The sequence below is a fragment of the Engraulis encrasicolus genome, chromosome 7, assembly GCF_034702125.1.
Source record: "Engraulis encrasicolus isolate BLACKSEA-1 chromosome 7, IST_EnEncr_1.0, whole genome shotgun sequence".
NCBI lineage: Eukaryota > Metazoa > Chordata > Actinopteri > Clupeiformes > Engraulidae > Engraulis > Engraulis encrasicolus.
This window is the reverse complement of record NC_085863.1, coordinates 14,223,548-14,235,111: the sequence shown is the minus strand read 5'-3', so window position 1 is coordinate 14,235,111 and position 11,564 is coordinate 14,223,548. Positions and strand designations below refer to the sequence as shown.

General features: G+C 41.1%; 1 protein-coding gene across 1 annotated transcript; it reads right to left on the bottom strand.

Annotated features, from left to right (window-relative positions):
* Positions 1-973: 973 nt before the first annotated feature.
* LOC134451716 (cytolytic toxin-alpha-like) lies at positions 974-11,278 on the bottom strand. The gene is made up of 5 exons (XM_063202118.1): positions 11,263-11,278; positions 10,203-10,289; positions 3,661-5,079; positions 2,787-2,975; positions 974-1,011 (listed from the first exon to the last, which is right to left on the bottom strand). Exons 1-5 carry the CDS (start codon positions 11,276-11,278, stop codon positions 974-976), a joined length of 1,749 nt encoding a protein of 582 aa, XP_063058188.1.
* Positions 11,279-11,564: the final 286 nt, after the last annotated feature.

Here is an 11,564-nt window from a genome sequence, read left to right as displayed (position 1 = left end):
GAAAAAATAAGCAACTGTAATGATTAGCATTACACCTGACTCAAGGTCAGTATCAAAAATGTTGGGAAAATTCTTGCTATGTATGAACTATACCAGTAATGACCGCCAGAGGGCAGACCGCCATTAGGGCATAGGAACATTCTATGTAACCTTAGCAACGGTTAGTTTGATAATAAACCACCTGATCCAGCAAGAAGTGGTCCTTCGCGCTCTGTGTGTCGGGTAATAATGTTTACTAGTTGATACTAAAGGGAGCAACACAACAATTCCGATCCAATCTGATCTCTGAATTATGTTGATATCATAACCCAATACCAATAGGCCTACAGTATCAGATTGGCCCCATCTGTAATTAGTGATCCATGCTGTAAAGTGTCACCAAACATTTGTCAACATTATCAGCATCATGTCACCAACATTATCAGCATCATATTTTATAATGCCAGTAGTGTAGTCTATGTTTTTCGTAGTGGGTATACTGTATATTTGAGCATTGTTGGGGTGGGTACACTGTATATGTGCTATTCTAAATAATGGATCAATCCATTTAAGGTGGGTATACTGAAATTCCTGCGTTCTACGTAGATTACACCACTGCCCGACAAACTGCAAGCTCTTTTACCTTAACTATCTGATGACTATGCATTTGACCATTCAAGGTCACTGGATGCAGAATTGACCAATTAAATTATTGGGAATGCTCAATTAAAATACATGTACACTTTTAGAAATAACATTTTCAATTAACCATTTGATCTGCCGTTTTCTTCTGTCCAAATGTAGGCCTAGGCCTATTCCCAATATGATAATATGGCAGTTTGTTCATAAAGAATAGGGATAACAACAACACAAGGAAGGAGAATCAGTCACTTGGAGCCAATGAAAATGTTTTATTTCAACCAAACCCATTCAACACTTCAGAATCAGGCCTATGTCAAAGAGGTTTTTACCGATGTATCTCTAATGTCATTTCTTATGTTATTGCAATTACAACTATAACAGATTTTAGATCTGTAGTGACAGTAGAAAGCTGCATTCACTCATAATCACACCAAAGCAAATTCATAATTGCATATGCAGAGTGCCACATGTTGCCGTGTATGCATTGTGTTTAAATCAAACAGCGTATATATCCACCAAATGACACCATGCCATTTGTTAATTTGACTTGCCAAGCACTAGTAACAACTATTACCTATTCCAATAAACAATTATATATATATATATATATAGTGTATATATATTCCTCTTTTTCCCTATCCCCTTACTTCACCTTCACTTTCTCTAAGTAATCCAAGAATTATTTTTTTTTGTAATATTTTAACTTTGTCTTTATTTCTGGTTATTTGACAATGTCTTCTTTATTCCTTGATCCTTTCCCCTTTTTCATTGCGATGACTTATAGGCCTACTTTTATTTATGTGACGCCCATTGAACTGCAGCTGTGTGTGTGTGTGTGTGTGTGTGTGTGTGTGTGTGTGTGTGCGTGACTGCAACAGCAAAACATTAAAGGGACACTGTGTAAGATTTTCAGTTGTTTATTTCCAGAATTCAAGCTGCCCATTCACTAATGTTACCTTTTTCATGAATATTGACCACCACCATGAAATTCTAAGTATTCATTATGACTGGAAAAATTGCACTTTTCATACATGAAAAGGGGGATCTTCTCCATGGTCCGCCATTTTGCATTTCCAAAAATAGCCATTTTTAGCTGCAAAAATGACTCTACTTGTACCATACTAGAAAATATTTGTTTATTACCTTGTAAGCTTTCATGTAAAGATCAAATTTGGCAATAGGCAGCCCAGGTTCAATAAGCAGCATAGTTACAGTATCTTTTTTGACCATTTCCTGCACAGTGTCCCTTTAAGACATTATGTAGTCTTGTGTAGGAACACATAGCAGTTGTCACATGTAAAGTTAACTGCCGCGTAGAGGGGCTTGATGGGCAATGGGGAGGTGTACGTGTACAGGTGTGTGAGTATGTCAGAGGAAACACTGTAGAACGACACTGGCTATGTCTCAAATGACGCACTATTGTCAGTACACTGACAGTCAGTGCACAGTGCACACAGTGCACTGAGGTCTTTAGTGCATAGTGTTGTGAAAAATTTTGAGCACTATGCACTGTGCCCTTGCTGGAAGTGACGGCTGAGCATGGCATTAGCTCGCCAAAATATGAGTTGCCTACTGTTTACAATGCACAGCGTCTGGTGCTTCTATTTCCATGTCCTTCACCCCAAAGGACATCAATCACACATACAATACTTTGGTTGGCATGAAAAGGTTGGTGTCCCATCAACATTACTTACAGAATTAGGAGACTGTTGACCAGACTCTTCTACTGAACTGAATGCCACATTTCCTCCATGTCATTGTCAACATGGCCGCCGTTTAGTGCGTGCAGTGTCCATCATTCAAGCACTGCATTTTCCGCCATTGTTAGGGGATCATCCTGGCACTTTCAGTGCACTGGCTCAACTGAAATTTTCAGCGTGAGTGCCCTAGGCACTGAAAAACAGTGCACGAAGTGCACAAGTGCAGCATTTGAGACACGGCCACTGTGTCGGCCTCTGCATCAACATACACCCCTACCCTTCGGGATCCGGTGCAGGGTATGTCAATGAAGAAGTTGTTGTCCTGTAGGCATGAAAAAGTGTATTTGTCTGTATAGCATGTCAGAGTAAAATTCTTAGCAGAAAATTCATAACATGGCCCTCCGTGATGCGGCGGCTCAACTATACTGCTTTTGCAGGCTACCCCTATCTCCGCTTTCAACCCACCCCACTCAAACTCAAAGTAGTGACGTCCAGTCAGAGGCTCCACAGTAGAAACGCTGGCGGAGAGTATGTATCTCCCGGGGTTGGCAGGATATGGCTGGTCCGAGTCCACACACGCCGCAATCTTGTTGCCATTGGAGAGTACGACACGTGTGTTGGCTGTGCTTTGGTCAAATGTGAGGTCACAGGAATCTACAGGCAAAACCAGAAAGCAACACAACATCAGGTTATATTCTAAATATCAAAATATAAATACTCGATGCTAAAAAAAAAAAAAAAATCTTCCCTCGCAATAATGTTCCGATCACAATGTTTTTTTTCCCTGTGTGTGTGTGTGTGTGTGTGTGTGTGTGTGTGTGTGTGTGTGTGTGTGTGTGTGTGTGTGTGTTTCAGGTGTGTGAATTAGTAATTCAGAATCGAAAGGTATAGCTCTATTTTGACAAGTTGGCAACCCTAATGTGAAGTGAAAGTGAAAGCCCACCTGGGAAACTCCCAACTCCCATTGTCATTGTGACACAGAACTCCACAGCACACAAGGGAATTGCATTTATGCCTCACCCGTGCAAGGGGGCAGCCGCAAACAGCGCCACAGGGGAGCAGTGCGGTGAGACCGTACCTCAATCATTCGAGGAGGATGGGGGAGAGCACTGGTTAATTACTCCTCCCACCAACCTGGAGGGTCGGCAGTCAAAACGAGTCCAACTTTGGGCTACAAGTCTGACACCCTAACCACTTACCCATGACTGCTCTAATGAAACAAAGTTATGACAGTAAACCCCTTCCACCCTCCTTTTTTACCACATGCCCCACATCACCTTCATTTTCATTTCCAATACACTGAATTTATGAAGTCATGAAAAATCTGACGGAAACTCACATAATTGTTGGATGTTCTTCACTTGTGGTTTCATGAGGACTGCGTTGCGATACCAGCGGACAGCAGCTCCTGGGTAATTCGGGTCTGCAATGTAACTGATGACTTTGTGCTTAGTGGGTGCATTGTTGAAAATATTGATAGAGGAATACATAGCCTCCTTCACGTGTGGGTTCAGGTACCAGGGAACAGGGTTTTCTAGGTACTGTTTAGGGGTACTGCTAAGGGCACCATCTTTGAAGCCGTCTGCCTCTTGTGAGATTCTTTTCAGGTATGGTTCCTCATAGCTCAGTGAGGTGAAGCTGAAGACGAATGCATCTTTGACATCTGGGTCTGCCAGAAACATGTCAAGCTCACGGCCAGGAGGTTTGATGTCGTACTGGAGCTTTTTGAGATGCAACGTTAGAGTGTTGACCTCTGTCTCTTTGTCATCCAGCCACTTCTCCATGTCGCTGCCACTGAATGCAGAGTCATTTCGGGTCTTCAGAAGTTCCCTAAAAACGGCCTCCTCCTTCTTCCCTTCTCTTATAGCCGGGACTAGGTCAGCCATTTTCCTTAGCATCTCAGCGGTGAAGATCCTCAGACCACTTTGGAACTGCTCAAGCTTACAGACGATGTCTTTGGCTTTGATGGCTTTGCTCTTCCCCAGCAGGTCATTGGTCCTTATCTCGGCCTGGTGGAAATCATCAATCATCTTCTCCGCCTCAGATACAAACAGCTCTGAGATCATTCTCTTCAGCTTGTCCTGAAAACTGCCAAGTTTGCTGAGAGGATACAACCAGACCGTCAGAGGTACAGCCTTCTCTCCCTTCTCCCCGAGTAGACTGGGCAGCTCTTTGTAGGCCTTCACAGCCTCCTCAAATGTAGATGGGAGATTCTTCAGACCAAAGTCACCATAAAACCTGCAGCTGAAGTTCTTCACCTTCTTCTTGTCTTCATCGCTCATGTTCACGCTTCCTTGAGCACTGACGTCTATGAATGGGATCTTATTGAGCATCACACTCATTTGTACTTTGACATCTTGCTTCTGTGAATCATCACGGGCTGTTTCTTGGAATTCCATCAAGGCATTGGCTCCGTACAGCACCCCAGCAACCACATGGGTAGCATCTCGCATGTCGAAGGCATCAGGGTTTGGAGCTTCCAGTTCAGATATCATGAGTTCTTTAAACTCGGTGGTCACGTGGTATTTCAGGGTGGTTCTGCACTGACGAGTTGAGGAGGTCTTCTGATTGAGGTAGTTTGCAGATGCAGATACTTCCACTATCCCAGCGAGGAAGCTAGCCTTCACTGAGGTGCTCACATCCAGAAGATTCATCTTCTCACTAAGTGACTCAGATGTTGACACCTGGAAATTTGTATTAGGCTGTGGAGTGACTTGCGTCTTGCTCTTCATGTCCTCAGCCTTCCAAAGAGTTATTCCTAAAATTAAAACACCAGCAAGATTACCAACACTGACAAAGACTTATTTTTACTTCAATGTCAATGTCAAACAGCGTTGACTTGGCCAAGGTATAAAAAGAGACTCATGCTGAGTTGTTGTGGTGCACTTCGCTGATGCACAATAAATCTAGCTTTAGCATCAGTTCTGGCAGGCCATGGTATACATGGGTTCTCATTGTTTATCAACACGACATTATGAAGAGGGGCAAGACACTGGCTGCCAACCACGTGAGCTAATTTTTTGACCGACAGCGGTTTCCAACAATCAGAGGTTGAGTTGTGCGCAGCTAGGTTCGCGCAGTCAGGTTATAAACAAAATTTAGAACCCATGTATAGAGCTTGATGCTTATAATTTCTCAGGTGCACTCAGCTAATCAACTCTCCTCCCTCCTCAGCTATCAAATTTGGGGCCTTTTGAAAGTTCTCTATTTTGTTCCCAACTCTTGGCTGCTAGCCTCTTTGTAACCCACCACCTCCCCAGGTTTTAGTTACATAGAAGGTGTTTGGGTCAATTTGACCCGGGAATATAGAAAAATATTGAAAAACTCAATCCAAGCTCTCGGATTGAAACACTAGTGCTCTTATCGCGCAAGGTTGAAACATTGATGCACAACTGAAGGACCAAACAATTTTTTTTTTCAGATTCATGTTCCTCACTGAAAATGAGCCAAAGCCAGTGAATCTCAGTGTGAAAGAATAATAACGTATACTATTTTTCTCAAGTCAAAACCTGAAAAGGGTCAAAATGACCAAAACATCAGCGGCCCCCAACCACCGGGTCGCAGACCGGTGCCGGTCCACGGACTATTTTATACCGGGTCGCACGACATGATTTTTAAAATAAAAAATAATAAAACCAGAAGACATGCCTTTGTTATGCACTGCAGTGTAAAACATTCTAAAATATAACTTTTAGTATCGCCACATTGCATTAGCAAAACAAGAACACAAGAATATACATTTTCAATAACAAGCAAACTTTTCTGTGCGGTGCCGTCTAATGACTAGTTGAATGTCAAATTTGCCAGAGCTGCGAGGCCGCCCCCTTAATTCAATGCATGGATGCAAACAGTGGATGACTGCTGTTTTGGAGTGTCCGCAATTTTCTCGGGCTCTTTCTTATTAAGGCTTTTGAACGTTGCGAAGCAAACTTTGGGGAGCTATTTTAGAAGTCCACTTCTATCATTTGCAGCTATTTCAGTTTCGTGACAACAACGCCGTGTTACGAACGTAATTGCGTTGCGAACATTGAGATAAATAGAAGGTGGCGAGACATTTCTTGTTGTTGCAGCAGAGGAAGCTCCTGAAAGTCAGCGTTAGCAGAAAACAAGGCCATGACATGCAACCTTCCATCTTTTTAAAGTTTGGGTTTTTGACATAGGAAGCTACAGGCACTTGGCCGCGGTAGAATCACACACTGGGAATGCAGTACACAAACGCGACTTGAGGGCAAACTTTAGCGGTATCAAATTCCATCTTCCAACTATTTGTTGTTCGAAAATAAAACAATGACGACTGCTATGGAAACGGTTGACCTTGAATTAATAGGCCTAGAGGCGCCACTATTAGTTCAGGAGATAATCCAGCCATGCACTGCGCAAAATGTTCCTCAATGTACATAAATATGACCAGAGAACGTATATTCTGCATGATGAAAAGTAGTAGTTGGCTAGTAGGCTAGTAGTTTTGGGTCATTCCCACTAGTCCCATGACCAAGAACTGGCTCCACAAATTAGTGGGGTAATTGTTGTCAGTTTCTACTAAATAGGCCTACTATGACTAAATGCAGGCTGTTAGTTACACATTTTGAATGCCATTATATAGAATGGAGTGAAGGAAAAGGATTAGCTTATTATTAGGCCCTATTAATACTATTAATTAATATTGGGCCTATTAATAATAACAATGACAGAAAAATACAATAATAATAATAATAATATATATACAATTATTATTATTAGCCTATTATTATCACACATTATTATTATTATTATATATTTTTTTTATTATTACCTATTATTAGGCCCTATTATTATTTTTATTTTTATTATTATTATTATTATTAAAATGTGCGAGTTGCAACTGCCGGTCCATGGGGGAAAAATGGGACTCAAACCGGTCCCTGGTGCCAATAAGGTTGGGGAACTGCTGCTGTCCCCTAAATCTCTGCTTTCCTTTTAGTGCTAATGGAAAACCAGGGGACTCTGAACAGAGCCATACAGCAAAAATCTAGTTCATAACAGCTCAATAAAGAAATTGCATTCAGAATTTGTTGTCTTGTGTTTTCTTGACTGTAATGGACCTGACAGAAATGGAGTAATGCTCATGGTGACTCAGGTTTGAGTCTGGACTGGGTCAGCCATACCCCATCTCTCTCTCCCTATCAAGTTTTCACAGTCCTATCAATAAAGCCTGAAAAATATAGCCCAAATATATTATTAAGGGGCCAATGCTCAAAGAACAGATAAACCAGTGTCTCATCCAAATGTGCGTTTTTGTGTTGCTATGACTTAATGTACATTCTGCCAGTTAGTTAGACTAGTTCATGTGAAAATGGCAATTTTGATCGACTTTTTCAACTTTTGATTATTATGAGATTGAATTTCTCTTTGAGTGTTATTGTTTATGGATACAAAAACTCCACTGCCAATTCCTTGTGTTTAGAAGGTAGCTATGGTATATAAAGGTTGAACTCCCCCATCCCACTATTTTCTGTACCGCAAGGAGATAGAAAGCCTACAAGCACAAACCCCAACTCCGGTGAAGTTGGGACGTTTGGTAAACTGTGAATAAAATCAAAATGCTATCATTTTCAAAACATTCAAACCATTCATTAGACGGAGAATAGTGACAAGACAACATATTAAGTGTTAAAACCGAGAAGAAATATTGTTTTGGGGGACATATGTACTCATTTCTAATTTGATAAACGCAACACGTCTCAAACAAGTTGGGACGGGGATCAGTGAGATGTATTAAACATCCAAATAAGATTAAACAACAAAGAAGAACATTTCAAAATGAATTGTACTGATGGACAATATGAGTGTCCAGGTATAAGACCATCACAGAGAGGCTGAGTCACTCACAATTAAAGATGCAGAGGGAATAATTACCATAGTTATTACATACATTTTCGAAATTCCTTTGATTTACCATGATTGAGTGTATATAAGACATATTTTTGTCTTTAAAATCATTGTATAGGTTCATGACATCATGAAATATATGTCCGCTGTAGTCTCACTCTAGCACTCCAAGAATTACAGCTATTGAAAATGGGACCATATTAAAAATGCTACATGTGTGCAAATTATAGAGGGGTTTAACATTCTCCTATGCACCCGAGCTCACTTGAAATAGATCCAGAAGACATGGCAAACTGTCCTTTGCTTACAGAAGTCAGCAGAAGTTGCAGAAGTCACATCCTGTGCTACAGTGAAAATGGACCATCCAGCTTGTGTTAGTGCTAACTTCAAAAGTCAGCCTCCATGATGGCATGGGGTACAGTAGTGCATTGGTTAAGTTGTTCTCTCTCATCTGTAGAGTTAAATACAGTTCTGAGTGATATAAATGGGTTTTAAACAGCATGAAAAGCCAGTCATGCATTGTATTTTGAAGGGAGATCTCCAATTACTGCCACATAGTAAGGACAAATTGCATTCTCTACTATGTTTAACTAAATAGTTTAACTCCATCATAAGGAACAGCAGGTGATAAAATGGCGGGCTTTTGGTCAAGAGCTGTCACACTGTAAGCACTACAGAAAGGAAAACATTGAAAAATATGACAAGGAATACACCCTCCGCTGGTGAAATCATGTCCAAGATAGGAATTAACACTGTTTTTTTTATATAAAATCATCTCATCGCTTAATGTATTTAACTGTTAAGTGTTGTATTTTGGTTTGTTTTTAGTCTTCCTTGGCATTTGCTGCCTTATATTGTCCCCGTCCCAACTCTTTGGAGACGTGTTGTTTTTACATATTCACGAATATCCCCCAAAACAATAATTTTGGTCAGTTTTGCCGTTCTCCATCTAATGTAAGAATCAGACGTGAAAAGACGTGAAAATGGCAGTATTTTGTTATTATTCACAATTTACCTTGTGTCCCAACTATGGAGTTGGGGGTTTGTTTTATGCAGTTATAAGTCACTTTTGGGGGGAAAAAACATTCAATTCATGTGTGGTATCAATGCAGTATTTATTATTATTTGTTCAACGCACTTGTGACATTTTTATCTGCTACAAAAGTGAAATATTCCTTCGAAAGTTTTTCCCATGCTTATTGCAGAGATTTCCATAAATGTGTGCAGATTGTAGCATATCAAGTGTCATTTTGGTAGGCTACTTGATACTATTGATATAAACTTCTCATCTTGCCTTTCTTCTTGATTAGCCATGGTTTGAATAGAGTTCAGGAATTTTGAATATTTATCAAGGACTAAAAGGAATGCTGTAAAGGCTAGTCGTGGCCGTGGGAGTGCTTTGTTATGTGCCAATGCACCTGACCTCATTACGGGCTACATGCATTGCCCATGGGGATCATTTCACAGACCACCCCCATTTTGTTTCCTGATTGCTCTCACAATATCCTATCTAAAAATAAAAAAAATATCTAAATATATCTCTAAACTAGAAATGCACTCAGAGAGTGCAGACCTCAGCCAAGGAAGCCATTTGATAGAACATTTGACTAAGCTACACCCAATTTTTATTTGAAGTCTTTTTGCCTTCTTTTTGTGGAGTTAGAAACTGGAATGTCAAAATTCGCCCTGTCCGCAATTCAATTTGTGGTCACAAGGGGTGTCTAGATTTCTAGGCTAGCAATGGTGAAGAATCTTTTTTTAAATCCTGGTTCCAGTTCCGGTTCCGGTTCCGGTTCGTGATCCGGATCCCCCCCCAGAATTGAATCACTTGTTCCTTGGGTCATTTCCAACAACTCCACAAAGTTTTTGAGTTATCCCACTGACAAACAAACAGACAGACAGACAAGCAAATAGACAGACAGACAAACAAATAGACAAACCAACGCGACAGAAAATATAACCTCCTTGGCGGAGATTAAAAAAAACATTACAGGCCTACTAGTGAGTACCCACCTGGTATGAGTTGGTCATTGCGCGCATTGTAAAGCGTACCCAGGTCCAGAGGTCTGCTTAGGGCACTGATCACCAGTGTAGAGTCTCCTGCCATTGGAAACAGCACATTTTAATGTTAATCAAAATAAATCAGTAACCACTGTATGAATATACTGTAAGTGAATAATTTCTCCTGTGGAATTGGAATCAACATAAAATAATTATTCATTCCACTGAATGAATACAATCAAATAACCGAACCAAGGAATCACTCTTATTACAATATCAATGAAAATCAAAATGAATCTTTTTGGTGTGTGCATGTTGTATTCCGTGTTCATTTTTCACCAGTTATCACATCAATACTAATAGCTAACACACTGACAGTGTAACACTTAATGTCACTCAACTCCCAGTAGTTTAAGTCACACTGGGAAAATCCCGCTATCATTGTAACACAGCGCCCAGTGCACACGGCACACTTGCATTTATGAATCGCTTGCACGAAGGGGGCAACCAATGAGGGCCCTATTAGTGAGGTGGGACAGTGCCATGCTCAGGGGACTTCAGTCATGGAGGAGGATTGGGGAGAGCACTGACTAATCACTATCTCCCCTGCAGTGAGAGTGGCGGGAAATCATCAACCCTCAGGCTCCAGCTCAACACCCTAATTGCCAATGCCTTACGCAAGTGCCTGGGGTGCGGGCACACCCTTGGGGTGTGCCAGAGATTTCAGGGGGTGCACAGAATTTTGTTTGTGTTGAGGTTGTGACCAAAATTCTGCAAGCGAACATTATTATTAGGCGAAATCAAAACAAAATTTAAAACGTGTTTTGGTCCCCCATGTATTGATTAATTTCCCAAGCAAGAATCATAGTAGTTGATCACTTAAATCATTTGTTAGTGCATATACACATGAAGAAGTTTGGGGTGTGGCCACGTGAGGAAAAAAAGTTAAGAACCACTGCCTTACAATGCAAGTCAAGAAAATAATATTCACACGAGGAAGTCTGTAATGTGTGAAGTAATGTGTCTGCATCTGGTGTGCGTGTGTGCGTGTGTGTGTGTGTGTGTGTCTTACCTTTTAATTGTGCCATTGCTTCAACTGTATCAGTGTTGTGTCTGATGTGCCTCGTGCTTGAAGTCAGATGTCTACCAGATCGTCAATGATGGCTTGGATGGGTCTGATGCGTCTGAAGTCAGAGCATTACGGCAACCATTTATACAGAAGCTGGTGTCGTAACCACATGGGGCCCTGCCGCCACCTGGTTGGTTGAGCCGGCGTTCCGGAGTGCAGACCACGCCCAGATCATCAGTGTGTTTGCAGTCGTGGATGCCAAAGCCGTTATGACGACAGTCTTTTATGGAGCCCTCGGTACTTTA

Excerpts from the sequence above, each read along its gene's own strand:
- LOC134451716 (XM_063202118.1), bottom strand. Across the intron at positions 2,976-3,660 it reads GAAGAACATCCAACAATTAT|ATTCCTGTGACCTCACATTT; the intron begins GTGAGTTTCCGT and ends TTTTGCCTGTAG. Across the intron at positions 1,012-2,786 it reads CTACTTTGAGTTTGAGTGGG|ATCTAAAATCTGTTATAGTT; the intron begins GTGGGTTGAAAG and ends CTGTCACTACAG.